The sequence below is a fragment of the Aquarana catesbeiana genome, linkage group LG01, assembly GCF_042186555.1.
Source record: "Aquarana catesbeiana isolate 2022-GZ linkage group LG01, ASM4218655v1, whole genome shotgun sequence".
Classification (NCBI taxonomy): Eukaryota; Metazoa; Chordata; class Amphibia; order Anura; family Ranidae; genus Aquarana; species Aquarana catesbeiana.
The window spans coordinates 606,743,295-606,758,718 of record NC_133324.1 but is presented as its reverse complement, the minus strand read 5'-3'; the positions used below and the strand labels follow the sequence as shown (position 1 = coordinate 606,758,718).

The following is a 15,424-nucleotide window of genomic DNA, read 5'->3' as shown; positions in this document are numbered from 1 at the left end:
CAGGTCCCCAAACACTTTTTATGACAATAACTTGCATATAAGCCTTTAAAATTAGCACTTTTGATTATTCATGTTCGTGTCCCATAGACTTTAACAGTGTTCGCGTGTTCGAATTTTTTTCCTGTTCGCATGTTCTGGTGCGAACCGAACAGGGGGGGTGTTCGGCTCATCCCTACTGACCGAGTACACCAATTCATAGAAATGGTATTCCTTGATGGCAGTGGCCTCTTTCAGCAGAATTAAAAAATGCCCTTTCACACTAAAAAAAAATGATTTAAGAATTGTTTTAGGAACACAACAATGAGTTTGAAGTGTTGACTTGTTCTCCAAATTCTCCAGATCTCAATCCAATTGAGCATCTGTGGGATGTGCTGGAAAAACAAGTCTGCTCCATGGTTGCCCCATCTAGCAACTTACAGGACTTCAAGAATCTGCTACTGATGGCTTGGTGCCAGATACCAGAGCCAGATAATAGTGGCATCCATGGCTCGATTGATCAGGGCTGTTTTGGCAACAAAAGGGGATCTACTTAATATTAGATGGGTGGTCGTAAAGTTATGGCTGTTAGATGTATAAGCAGAGCTTGCACTGAACTGCAAGGTCCACCTCAACAGTAAATTGATCTACAGCATAATAATTACCTGGTTCTAATCTTATTAATTGCCTTAACTATCAAAGTCTACCATCATAGTGTTCCAGTTTTCTATCTGTATCTATGATTCTTTCATTCCATCACCTTGCACTTAAAATGTTGTAAGTATGCTACTGTATATGTTTTCTTCTCTTCCTGTGTTATATAAAGTGGATCAATCTTGACATGTTGTGATATTAAGCAGTGCCACCAGGCTATTACAAACATAACTGGCACAAAAATAAATCCTGAGCTTACTAAAACCAGCAGCTGTATATAATACAAATCTTAGTGATTATAAATCACAGTTTCAGTCCACTGTCTCTCATCACTAGAGAAGAGTGGTAACCCAATGTATAAGCCACTAACAAGAGTTAATATTTAGAGGTCATTAGTAACAAGCAATTGTGGATGCCACTAAATTTTAGCATTCATACTTTCCCAGTGCCTCAACAAGGCAACACTGCTGGATACGGTTCCCCTGGACAACCCTCCATTCCTTTTTTCCGTCCTCTAGGGAGATGAAGGACGCTCCTGGGTTTTTTTCAGTAACAACTCCCTTGCACCCGGGTGGTACATTGTGGCTAGCATTACATACTGCTTATCTTATGGGCTGCGCAGATTGAGCTTCAATTTCAATTTATTTTCTTTTTCCCTATTCCAGCCTTTATCCCCCCATTTTCTTGTGGCCATCCTTTTTACCTTTGGGGAATGATGATTGTTTATTTTGCTTGCGTCTATTTATAATATATTTTTTGCATTTGATTTACAATCATTTGTAACTCTTGCACCTCTTGGTGGGTGAATTTGAGGAGAATGTATTCCTTACACTCCTTTGTGCTTATTACTGTATCCAGTCTGCTTCCTGGCCTTTCTGATACACTTACTATAAGTCTGTTCATACCTCAGTGTCAACAGCAAGAGAGAATAACTCTTTTTTAGTGGTTGTCTTAATTTTCCACATGTTGTTTCAGGCATGGGGGGGGGGGGGGGCTTAGGAGTCCTACACTCAGAAGAGATTCTCCATCTTATGAGACTTCAACTTGCTCCTATTATAATTCATCCTCCTTTACCCATAAACATAATTTTAATACATCCTCTACTGATCTACTTGGCATTGCTACTATAATGAAGATTCTCACAGTTATCCTGCTGATCCCCCAAGAGAAAATTTATGTTGGGCATATCTGGCTCCAAATAATTATTATTAATGATCATAAAAACTTAAAAATTCACACAATTTTATATTAATCACAGATATACATAGTACAGATCAGATGGACAGATTGTTGGGTGGGGCTGGGGAGGACCCAGCTGTCATGGTACACATTGGTACCAATGACAAAGTTAGAGGAAGATGGAGCATTCTAAAAAATTACCGAAAAATATCTGACCGTGTGCACCCCCCATTAGGAGCTACATTGACAAGAAGGACCTCCAGGGTGATATTCTTAGAAATACTGCCTGTACCCCAAACCAGTCCAGTGAGGCAACAGGAGATTAGGGAACTTAACAAGTGGCTGAGGAACTAATGCAGGAAGGAGAATTTTGGGTTCTTGGAGGACTGGGCTGACTTTTCAGTTGGTTACAGGATCTATAGTAGCCCTGCTGATGGAAAGGATGGCTAAAAGGTTAGTGAAACATTTAAACTAGGTGATGGGGAGGAGGGATCAGAGGAAGCTTTTCCAGCTAGTGAACGAATGGCAGAAAGTGTTACTGTTGTCAATTAAAGTGGAGTGCCTAAAACCAACATGTGTGGGCTGGCAAAATCTTACTGCAGCCTTGGAACAAGCACAGATAAAACGTTATGCGGCCGTGAAAAACGAAAAGGCAGGTTCACTAATGTGCTAGGAGTCTCTTGAACAAAATGGAGGAACTGGATCTACTGATGTATGAGGAGGATTTCGACTTTGTGGAAGTATCATAGACCTAGTTTGACAGTGCACATGACTGGCTTGTGACTGTCCAGGGATATTCCCTGTATTGAAGGGACAAGGTAGGTAGAAGAGGAGGAAGGGTGTGCGTGTACATCGAGAGTGAATTGACAGTGAACACGAGGGATGACATTACTAACGGGGCAATGGAATTGGTGGAATCCGTGTGGCTGGAAGTTCAAAGGGGAGAAACAAATGGGAAATTAATAGTGGGGGTATGCTACAGGCTCCCTACCCTGTGGGATGAGGAGGAGACCAAATCACCAGGATCAGATGGCTTGCACCTGAGAGTCCTCAAAGAACTTCGCCAGGTCATTGCTAGACCGTTATTCAGAATCTTTAAGGAAAGCTTACTGACTGGAATGGTACCAGCAGATTGGTGTAAAGGTAACAGGGTACAATTATTCAAGAATGGGCCGAGATATATACCTGGAAACTACAGGCCAGTCAGCCTTAAATCAATAGTAAACTATTGGAGGAGATAATAAAGGGACCATATCAAGGAATTAGCAGAGAATAGTATTATTAGTAGTAACCAGCATGGATTTATGAAAGATCGTTCTTGCCAGACAAACCTATTGACATTCTATGAGGAAGTGAGCTGTAATCTGGATATAGGAAGGCCAGTGGATGTAGTGTAACTATACCTTGCCAAAGCATTTGACACAGTCCTCCAAAAATGCTTAACCTCCCTGGCGGTATGATTATTTCAGATTTTTGATGCTCAAAGTGGTACAATGTTTTGTATGGAAATTTGGCGTTTTATATTGTAGGCCTGTAATTCTTAGGAATAACACACTTAAATCTGTCCAAACAAGAGTCTAGTAGACAGCCCGGTTATATAAATTATAATATAATAAATAACTATAAATAATTATAACAAACAATAATATAATAATAATAAAAAATATTCAATAATGTAATCAAATCAAAACACTGAAATTTGCTCAGTTGCAGAATTGTCGCTGTCATTACTTTAAGTGTTTGATGACGGATTTCCCCACGAATCACTATCGCTCAATTCTGGAATTGATTCTAATTTATTATCGCTGTTTTCTAGCTGGTCTAAAACCGCTTTTGATGTAAAGGGACGGTTTCGGTTGCTATGGACAATCTCCAGTTTCCAGGCAGAAAGAACAGTATTTATAATATAAAACTGCATGCAGGGCACTGGACAAACCACTAGGGACAAAAGGGATGTGAAATTATTTGATACAGTAATGTAATCTGTAAGATTACAGTGTACTGTATGTATAGTGTGTGTTTCACTTTTTGAATTTGGCGCCGTTCTCCATCCCTGTGCGTCGCAACGCTCGCAGGGAACGGAGCTCGGCTCTGTGATGAATTGAGCAAAGGCGTCTCGCACACACAGCGGGAGGGATATTGCAGGATCCTGGGGACAAGGTTAGTAACTGTACCTGGATCCTGTGATGCGACTCCGAGTGTGGCTCGGGGGTTACAGCTTTTGGTACTGAAAATCCACCTCGAGCCACACTCGGGAATACCGCTAGGGAGGTTAATCCACAAACTGAGGTCTATTGGCGTTGATAGTATATGTACCTGGATAGAAAACTGGTTACAGGGGCGGGTCCAGAGGGTGGGGATAAATAACATATCTTCTCAATGGACTGAAGTTAAAGGTGGGGCACCCCAGGGCTCTGTCCTGGGACCAATCCAGTTTAACTTTTTCATAAACGATACAGAGGTTGGTATAAATAGCTTAATCTTTGTGTCTGCTGCTGGAAATACAAAGCTAAGCAGGACAATAACTTCACAACAGGAGATAAAAACTCTACGGGAAGAGTTTGATAAAATAGATGGGTTGGCAAACACATGGTAAATGAGGTTCATTGTAGGGAAATGTAAATGAATGCACTTGGAGGCTAAAAATATGACTGCAAGTTACACACTAGAGGGAGAACTTCTGGGGGAATCGAGGATGGAAAAGGATCTGGGATTTACTCAAGGGATAAAACTATAATCCTACCACTTTAGAAAACTCTGGTTCAGCCACACCTTGAGTATACCACCCAGTTCTGGTTTCATGTTCTCATAAGGGATGTGCTGTAACCAGAGAGGGTCCAGAAACTAGCAACAAAACTAATAGGAGGGCTGGAGGATCTCAGTTATGAGGAACGTTTACAATCATTAAACTTATGTTCCCTGAAGAAGAGACACTAAAGAGGAGATATGATAGTGATTTACAAATATCTTAATAGTGATTCTAGCATGGGGAGGAAACACTTCAGTTTTAGGTTACTCAAGAAGACACTTGGCTACTCAATGACTTTGGATGAGAAGCAGTTCAACCTTAACCACTTGAACACCAGGCTATTTCTGGTACTTTTTGTTTACATATGAAAATCTGTTTTGTTTGCTAGAAAATTACTTAGAACTGCCGAACATTATATATTTTTTTAAAGCAGAGGCCTTAGAGAATACATTGGTTGGTTTTGCAACTTTTTACGTCACACGTTTTTTGCACAGCGGTTTTTCAAATGAAATTTTTGGGAAAAAATACACATTTTTTAAAATTTTATTGCAGAAAAACATAATACATAAACACAATTTGTTTGTACAATATAAAAGATGATGTCACAACGGCGACAAACAACGTAAATTTTACTATGCATAGACGACGATTTTAAAGCCTTTACAGGGTACCACTTTAGTTTTACAGAGGAGGTCTAGTGCTAGAAACATTGCCCATGATCCTGGGAAGATTGAAAAATACTGTAGCTGTGGATCTGCATTTCAGATAAGCATTATATTTTACAAAAATATAGCAATACACCTACTAATAGTGCACTATCCTTGAAGAACTATAAGAATAAAAATATCTGGGTCAAGAAAGTCCTGAAATAGTTTAAAATAGTCATGAGATGAATATGGGAATAAGAATAATGTGTGCAGGAGATCCAAACATGTAACTGTTAATTTTTATATCCAATACACATGAAACACAATATATTTACGTTGACATATAACTGCTAAATATGGATTTTTTTTCTTTCTAGTGACTCAGCCGCCTGCAATGGAAACCATTGAGAAGGATCATGTGGAACCAACACATGTGTAAGATAATACAAGACAATATCTTAAAATTCTTTAAAATTCTCAGTGTCGAACAGGGACCAGCATTATTAAATTCTATTATTATTATTATTATTTAAAAAAAAAGTATATGTCAATACCATACAGAGACACATTATCCAGTAGCAGTGTTTTACTCTACTGTGACTAGGGTTGCCAAATATACATTTTTAAACTTCCTAGATCTATCAATTTCAATGCATTATGGCTATATCAGTAGTTAAAGCGGCTCTACGCTGTATCACAAACCAAAAACACTATTTGATTAATTTTTAGTATTCAAAGCAAACTCCCCTATCCATTCACGTCTCTATGCTATATTTTGCTGAGAAATCTCATAAAGTAAAAACTAATTGTGGTCCAGGAAATGCATAATTATAGTATATCCAAAGCAAAAATGTATTTTTTTTCCATTTTGGATGGAATAGGGAAGGGATTAAAACCCCTATCAGTTTTTCCACCAGCTTTGCCTCATTATGTGGATTTCCTTTTATTTCGTGTCCTGTAGACTTGTAGGGATGTGCGTTTCAGGTATGAAATTGTCAGTAGGTATTCTTCCTTTTAAAGAGATATATGCGTGTAAGCATTTCTCTATTGTTAAAAAAGCAAAAGAATTCAAGTAATAAATGTGTTAGGACCAGCTATCACAGCGCATGGTGCACCTACACAATGCACTGCAATGCACTTGAATTGCAATTAACCACAATGCACAGATGTAAACCATCTGTGCACTGTGGTGGGCTATGGGTAAAAAAAAATGTGCACGTATGCTTCTATTGAATTGCAGTACATTAGGAGTACATTAAAACTGGGTGAGTTACTTCATGCAATCCACATTATATGCACAAATACCACACGTTTAACATGCATGCATTACCACGGTGCACTAGTTTGCAAAACTTAAAAAAAAAAAGTTACCAGTGATGCAACATATTTAACACCTGTTGGGCATTTGTAAAATATTTGTAAAATGTACAAGCATGTTGAAGAAACAATACCTTTTTAAATTCACATTAGTGCAGTTCTGTGTGCCGCGTTTGCACAGGAGCAGGAGCCTATTCATTTGAATGGGTTGCTGACCTGCTGTGCCTGTGTTCTCCTGCAAGGAGAAGTTTCCTGCACCTTTTTAAAACTGCAGCTACATGGAAATGACATGGTGCCAAAATGGGATACCGCACTGCACTTCTCAGTGTGTGAGGTTGCCATTAAGAGTTAATGGCACCTCGTGCGTATTATTTAAAGCATTGTTTTTTGTGTGCAGGTCTGCACGATTTACAGGCTTTCCCGCACCGGCACTAATGTAAACCTAGCCTAAACTAAACCCATTCAAAAAAAAAAAAAAAAAAAACAAATTACATTTTATGTTAATAGAGATTCTACGGGGCATATATAAAGCAGCAAATATGGCATTTAGCAAACATTCACTGCAGATATTTTAAATTACAGTGGCAGATTCCCCACCAGTGAATATTTAGTGAAAATCATATTCACTGTTTTAAAAATACATTTCAATCTGTATACAGGTGGACACATTAAAAATGATGCAAGATTTTTTATTTTAGATTCAGGTTAAGAAGACTGTTTGCTAATATCTATACACAGAACAAAACTAAAAATTACAATTATTTTGTGAACAAAATTGTACAGGATCTGGGAACAGGAGGGGATCAAGGGTTGAAGAAAAAGCTGGACGGCCGCACTCCGTTATAGCATCTTTATTGAAGACGGTAAAATCCATACGGTTACAAAGATATCAGAGGGACAGATTTTGACGCGTTTCACACCACTATGGGGTGCTTAGTCAAAGCTATGACTAAGCACCCCATAGTGGTTTGAAGTGTATCAGCATCTTTGTCCCTGTGCCTCTGATGTCTTTGTAACCATATGGATTTTACCGTCTTCAATAAAGATGTTATAGCGGAGTGCGGCCGTCCAGCTTTTTCGTTTATCCTTTATCACGTGCAGAGCCACCACCTGTTCTTCATCAGCAGGATGGGTATTACTATGGGTTTATTGCCTAGAGTGTTGTTCACTTGTCGCTTGTGAGGAGGGAACAAGGCTCTTAGAATTTGATATCTGTTGACTCAATGTGCAAAGAGCATTGGTTGATACTTAAAGTCACATGTATTAATTATTTTGATTCTCTCTGTTTAGGTCTCTGTTCAGTACAGTGTGTGTGTTTACCTCAAATTATAAGGTTAAAAACCTTCTTTGCAGAGCCCTTCTGTGCTTTCTGTGACCTCCCTCTGCTTCCCTACCCGAATAAGTGAGAACATTGGGAGGGGCTGAGATTTCTTTTTGGTGAATGCAAGCTAGCGGAGGGAGGTCATGTGTCTGCACAGCAGGGTTCTGCAAATAAGGTATTTATCATTATAATTTTACGAAAACACACACACTGAACAGGGACCTGAAACATAGAGGATCAAAGCCATTAATACATGTTATTTACTTTACAAGCACTGGAGCAGCTACAGGGAATAGAATTACACAAGCAGGAGAGGGGAGGGTCAGGGAGGAGATCAGTTCTCACAAAGACTATGGAAGAGACAGAGAGAGAGGAAGATGCAGAGATGCTGAGGAGATAGCTGGATGACCGAGGCACGTAAACTGACCACGCTAAGACCACCACAGAGATCAGCAGACATGATAAATGGGGTCAGTTTACAGAGGGGAAGACAGGAACAGGCAGGATCAACCAGTTTTGTACAACACAGAAATGGACAATTGCCATGGCAAAAGCACTGGGTTATATCTTGTGGTAGGAGCATGTTTTTTAGGGTTTAGGGTTACAACCATTTTAAGTTTAGGGAATTTTGAGAGGCAACAGTGATAAGGGCATTGTGTTGCTGAGCAACTAATGGTACATAAAAATATAGATAGTAATTTTACTGGCAGGGATATTGTGGTGAGCGGCTGGTTGCCCATAAAGTTGGTCATACACTGAACAGGATGAACAAGAAAAATCTATCAATTTCCACATCAACACTAAATAGCCCCAATAGAGGATTCCTCTCTGCCAGCTATTGTATACCGATAGCCATCATCCTGGGGCTCTCAGAACACTTGAACAAAGACTGCATCTGGTAGGATGCAGCCACTATTTGGCTAGCAATTTTCTGCCCTTCTTCGATTTTTAGGAGTGAACAGGAGGGTGCTGACAGGGCCATATATTGCTTCAGTTTCGTCTGATTCTCTTCATGTATGGCCAGCTGAAGTACAATGTTGCAAGCAATGACAGCACTGTGCTGCTGAGCAGTGAATCATACAAATTTATACTAAGTAATCAAAGTTAACAGTGACAGGGACAATATGGAACTTAGGTGCAGATGGTACACATATAAAGGAATTGATGACTTTAGCAGTTACAATGTGCTGTTGAGAAGTCAATGGAAATATGTATAGGGTGTTAGCTGCAGTAATAGGAATATTATGCTAGTGAGTACTGGATGGATACTGTGTATGAAAATAGTAATCAAATCCATTCCACAGACAACGTGCTGCTGAGCAGTGCCAGCTACATTTGTAAGCAGTAATGGGACAATGGTGTAAGGTAGATCTGAGCAGTGGAGGTTATACATGATTATGAAGAAGTGATGAGAGCAATACCAAGGATAATGTGCTCCTAATCAGTGGATGATAAGCACACAGTATGTGGATGGGGGGTGTTGGCAGTGCTAAAAGGCAGAGAGCATTGGATAATACCTATGGAACTATTTCATTGAATTAAATGGTTCAAATGTATAAGTACTGTATAGACAGTATAGGTAGTGATATTTTGTTGCTGAGAAGTGGGTATTATGTACATGTAGCATGTTTTGAGAAAGAGCAGGGATGCAGAAATTGTGATGCTGGGCGTTGGATTAGTGGGAACTTGGATTATTGTGACGCCTGCCTTTACAAGCACATGAACTTTAATGGCATCCCAGTCTTAGTCCGAGTTGGCCCACCCTTTGCAGCTATAACAGCTTCAACTCTTCTGGGCAGGCTGTCCACAAGGTTTAGGAGTGTGTCTATGGGAATGTTTGACCATTCTTCCAGAAGTGCATTTGTGAGGTCAGGTGTGGACTTATGTGGATGAGAAGGTCTGGCTCGCAGTCTCCGCTCTAATTCATCCCAAAGGTGTTCTATTGGATTGAGGTCAGGACTCGCTCATCCATATCTTTATGGACCTTGCTTTGTGCTCTGGTGCGCAGTCATGTTGAAACAGGAAGGGGCCATCCTCACAAAGTTGGGAACATGAAACTGTCTTGGTATACTGATGCCTTAAGAGTTCCCTTCACTGGAACTAAGGGGCCAAGCCCAACCCCTGAAAAAAAAAACCCCACACCAAAATCCCCCCTTCACAAAATGATTTGGACCAGTGCACAAAGCAAGGTCTATAAAGATGGATGAGTGTGTTTGGGGTGGAGGAACTTGACTGTCCTGCACCCGATAGAACACCTTTGGGGCAAATTAGAGTGGAAACTGCGAGCCAGGCATTTTTGTCAAACATTAGTGCCTGACCTTTGCAAATGCGCTTCTGGAAGAATGGTCAAACATTCCCATAGACACACTCCTAAATCTTGTGGACAGTCTTCCCAGAAGAGTTGAAGCTGTTATAGCTGCAAAGAGTGGGCCAATTCCGCATTAAACCCTAGAGACTAAGACTGGGGTGCCATCAAAGTTCATGTGCGTGTAAAGGCAGGCCTCACAATACATTTGGTAATATAGTGTACATCATTGACAGAGACATTCTGTTGTCCAATTTGTTGTATGTTCTAGGAGTGCTGATAAACAGCAGTAATGGGGACAATGTGCTACTCAGCAGTGTATGATAAGCAGGCCCGGACTGGGACAAAAAATTAGGCCCGGGCATTTTGGACTGAGCAGCCCATGACATGTTAACTGGCCCCTTCCCCACTCTCCATCCTGATGGATGGGAACCCGGCAGAGGTGTAGGGGGGCAAGGGGGACCGGGAAAGAACATGGTGGGGTGGGGAGCACAGGGAGAAACCTTGAGAACATGGGGTGGGGTGAGAGCACAGGGGAGAGGCAGAGAACACAGGGAGGAAGGGGAGAGCACAGGGGGGCTGAAGAGCACAGGGGGTGGGGGTTGGAGAGCACAGGGGGAAGCAAAAACACGGGGTGGGGTGGAGGGCACAGGGGGGAGGCGGAGAGCGCAGGGGGAGGCAGAGATCACTGGGGGGAGGCAGACAACACTGGGGGGTTGGAGGGCACTGGGGGGGAGACAGACAACACTGGGGAGGCTGGAGAGCACTGGGGGAGAGGTGGAGAGCAGGGGGGAAGTGGAGAGTATGGGGGCAGTGGAGAGCATGGGGGAGGTGCAAAGCACAGGGGGGCAGCGGAGAGTAAGGGGGTTGGTGGAGAGCTAGGGGGAGGCTGAGAGCACAGGGGGGAGGTGGAGAGCACAGGGAGCAGCGGAAAGCACGGGGGAGGCTGAGAGCCAGGAGGTGAAAAGTACGGGGGCAGCGGAGAGCATGGAGGGATGTGGAAAACACAGGGGGGCAGCGGAGAGCATGGGGGGAGGTGGAGAGCACGGTGAAGGCTGCGAGCCAGGGCGGAGGTGGAGAGCCAGGGGGAAGGTGGAAAGCACATGGGGGTGGTTGAAAGCACAGGGGGAATGGAAATCATCAGGGAGGTGGAGTACGGGGGAGGCTGAGAGCACAGGGGAGGCTGAGGGCCAGGGGGGAGGTGGAGAGCACCGGGGGGCACCAGAGAGCACGGGGGAGGTGGAAAGCAATGGGGGGAGGTGGAGAGCATGGGGGGAGGTGGAGAGCCAGGGGGGAGGCGGAGAGCACAGGGGGGAGGCTGAGAGCACAGGGGGGAGGCTGAGAGCACAGGGGGGCAGCAGAGAGCCAGGGGGGAGGTGAAGAGCACAGGGGGGCAGCAGAGACCATGGGGGAGGTGGAGAGCCAGAGGGAGGCTGAGAGCACAGGGGGGCAGTGGAGAGCATGGGGGAGGTGGAGCGCACTGGGGAGGTTGAGATCCAGGGGGAGGTGGAAAGCACAGGGGGGCAGTGGAGAGCATGGGGAGACTGAGAGCCAGGGGGGTGGTGGAGAGCAGGATGGGGCAAAGAGGATGGGTGGGGCAGCAGAAATAAGCAGGATAGGAGGAGCAGTGGGGGCGGTTGCATAAAGAAGAATCATTCTTTCCATCTTCCTTCTGCAGTCTCTGAATGCCTGCTTCTCCTCTTCTCCCTCTCATATGCTTTCAGAGGCTGCAGGAAGAAGATGGAGAGAATGATTCTTCTATATGTAGCCGCCCCCCACTGCTCCTTCTATCCAGGTTACGGGGGGGGGGGGCGCACGCACGTTCTCTTTGATCCAGCTCCAAGGTGTCTGCAGCAGGGGTCTCCTCTAGCTCCTCTCCCCTTCCTGGCCACGCCTCCCAGCACCGATGGCCAGTCCGGGCCTGATGATAAGTATAGGTGTGCTGACAATCATCAGTGACTGAGACATGGAAACTCTTGATAGAAACAGTGCCAGAGACATTGAAGTGAAAGACCCTGGCAAAATCCAGTTTTATTAAATTTCCTCCATTGTGCTGTTGCAAAATTGATGATACATGTAAGGATTGTTAGCAGAAATTGTTGTCTGGGACATAAAGCTATTGGGCAGCGGATGCTCCATATGTATAGAAAGTAGTGGCAGACAGCAGTGACAGGGATATTTTGCTGCCAAACAGCGAATGTTAAAGCAGAGTTGTTCTGTGTACAGAAAAACTCCAGGTAGCCATATTGCAATGCATTTTCAGAAAATTACAGCGGCTGCAGATTGAAAAGGAAAGGTAATTTTTAATAACATTCAATTACAATATGACTTGTGTCGCAATTGTATATGCTATATTATTTTTTTTTCTTTATTTGCTATTTTTTTCCCCCACGAAAGTGGAGTTACCCTTTAAATTTGTATATGAAGTATATGAAGTACTGGCAGATGGTAGTGACGGAGTCATTGTGCAGCTGAGCAGTGCGGTTTATTTACTAAAACTGGAGAGTGCAAAATCTGGTGCAGCTGTTCAATTAAGCTTTAAAAAAAACTGGAAGCAGATTGTTTTTTATGCAGAGCTCCACCACATTTTGCACTCTAAAATAAAACAGTGCTGCTTTCTATAGGAAGGGGGGACAAACAGCAGTAACAAAACAATTGTACAGCTATTACAAGATAGCTAGCCAAGCACACCAGACATTTGGCTGCCAAAGATCTTTCTAATGACTATTCTACTAATATGCTCATTTGCATTAGGCAAATGTGCATGCTTGTACCTAAAAAAAGACATAGCATTACTGGAAAAAAATATATTAAGAAAGATGTTTTACTGATAACATGACATTTTCTCTATGCAGATTATTTGTGCAGCAAGTGCTCCAAGAACTGAAACAATATCATAGGTAGGTGGGCTTATTAATTACACATAAAGCGCATAGGTGAACCAGAAAAAAAAACTCTGCTACTCTTCAAGTTGAAAAGTATATTAACAGGCATTTCTGAGATCTAGAACCTTGACCCCTCCATCTTACTCTTATTATTATTCTTTCTTGAAACTAGTATAACGTTTCCACCTGGTGAAGTTCACCTGCACAAGAGCATTGGTTTACCGATTAGGTAGATTGCAATCCTCCTCATCATATTGAGGTCATTATAATGAGGTCATAGGTCGTAGTGTTCTAGCAATATGGAGATGCTAGACTTCATGGTAGGTCCTCAGAGCGGTATTTTTAATTCATCTAATGTGCAAAAATTCACTTTAAAGCCTCATGCACACTGGACGTTTTTACAGCTACTGTTTTTGGCTTCGGGCGTTTTTTTTCCACAGACAGTAAACTCCCCAGCATGTTATCCTATGTGACCATGCACACATAGGCTATTCTCAGTGTTTTTTTGGCAGGGGCGTTTTCGGGCTGGAAAAAAACCCCAGAACTAGTGGGTTTAGGCCCCATGTACACTGCTGCTGTTATACGGACGTTCAGAGAGAGTTAGAAACTTTTTTCAACTGCCCCTGAACTCATTCAATGTTATCTTGTGTGTACATGTACACAGGTTCGTTTACTGTCGTTTTTAGGCAGTTGCGTTTATAGGACTTTTTTTGAAGGCAAAAAAATTAGTTCAGATGCCGAAGTTTCCGATGTTTCAGACACCAAGCGCGGCTAAACGCGGTAACCCGCATTTACCGGCGTTTAGTTTATAGGCATTTTCCGTTTTTGGCCATTTAAAAAAAAAATATTTTTTTTTTTAGAAATGCTTCTAAACGCGGCATGTAAACGCGGCAAAACAAACGTTTTAAACGTGGGTTACTATCTGTCAAGATAAATTGTTCATGAGAGGTTGTAAAAACGTCCCGTGTACATGAAGCCTAAGAGGAGTTTTTCTGCTGTAAAAACACTCTAACTCTGATAAAAGCTTAAAAAATGCTGAAAAAAGCTATTATTCAGCATTTAGTAGCATTTTTGAGCCATAAACTTTTGTAGGAGTATCGTTTTGCTAAAAAAAAAAGCTAAAAAACACTACCGATAAAAAACAATAAAAAAACGCTGAAAAACACTACTGCAAAACTCATTCTACAGCTAACAATACTAGCGTTTTTATAATGTCCAGTGTGTATGAAGCCTAGGGCACAATAAAACATACATTTCTCCTTCAATTGTTCCTAAAAGGTGATCTGATCTTGATCTAAAGTCAGGGGTAGGCAACCTCGGCCCTCCAACTGTGGTGAAACTAAAAGTCCCATGAGACAAGACCCTGACAGTCACTAGAAGCAGAGGCATGATGGGATTACTAGTTTAACCACAGCTGGAATGCTGAGGATGCCTACCCCTAAAATAAGTCATAATATTATCTAGATAACCATAAGTAGGCCATACATGGAGCAAATTTCTTTCCTGGTGGAAAGGAGAGTGCAAAAGTCTGGGAAAACAGACAGTTTTGACTAGAATCCCTCACGCTGAACCATTGTATTCTCCCATGGGGAGGGGACCATCCCTGCCAGGAGAAGACAGTAATTATTGCTAGAGGCTATACCAGTCGCTAGCGATAATCTCATGTAAAATACAGCAGGCTGGTTGTACCCAAGTTGATCGATCAATCAACTTGGTACAATCAGCCTGCACATACCTGGTTCAAATCTCAGCCAGTTCCTGCTGAAACGTCTTTAACTGACCTTAGTTTACGCTAGAGATGTAAAAAATAAGTTGTTCCCCTTTTTTTCTGGAAAATTTTAAAAATTAAAAAAAAAAAAAAAAAAAAGAAATTCAGTGTGTAGTAGTTTTACAAATTGCAAGTCATTTTGTTACACTGGGAAGGTGAAAGGCAGTATATATAAATGTATTACGCTTGAAATAAAAGTACAGCTTAAGCCTCTTTCACACGGGACAGATCCATGATGATCCGCCCTGTGAACATCTGCTTGCTCAGCGGGGATCGCTCCGTGGATCCCCGCTGGGCAGGCAGATGACAGGTCCGTCGCTGCACACTGTGCAGCGACGGACCTGTCACAGTGCCGCTCTCCTCTATGGGGGATTGGATGACGATGGACCGTAGAGTCCGTCTTCACCCGATCCGATAACGGATGGAAAAGTAGGTTTTTCCTCCGTTACACTTTTTCGGATTGGAGCGGGTCGGATGTCAGCGGACATGTCACCGCTGACATCCGACGCTCCATAGAGGTCTACGGAGGGTCCGTTCAGGTCCGCCTAAAAAACTGACAGGCGGACCTGAACGGATCGTTCGTGTGAAAGAGGCCTTAGTCAGTATGGACCTCATCTTTTAAT

General features: G+C 42.5%; 1 protein-coding gene across 7 annotated transcripts in view; it reads left to right on the top strand.

The window, feature by feature from the left end:
• Nucleotides 1–15,424, top strand: part of ARHGEF18 (Rho/Rac guanine nucleotide exchange factor 18) — a 355,668-nt gene that overhangs the window by 97,483 nt on the left and 242,761 nt on the right. For all 7 annotated transcript variants that reach the window (XM_073599247.1, XM_073599232.1, XM_073599238.1 and 4 more), the window contains exons 5-6: nucleotides 5,583–5,640; nucleotides 13,004–13,048. In XM_073599247.1, coding sequence (XP_073455348.1) covers nucleotides 5,583–5,640; nucleotides 13,004–13,048 — 103 coding nt within the window. The remainder of the gene's footprint in view (nucleotides 1–5,582; nucleotides 5,641–13,003; nucleotides 13,049–15,424) is intronic.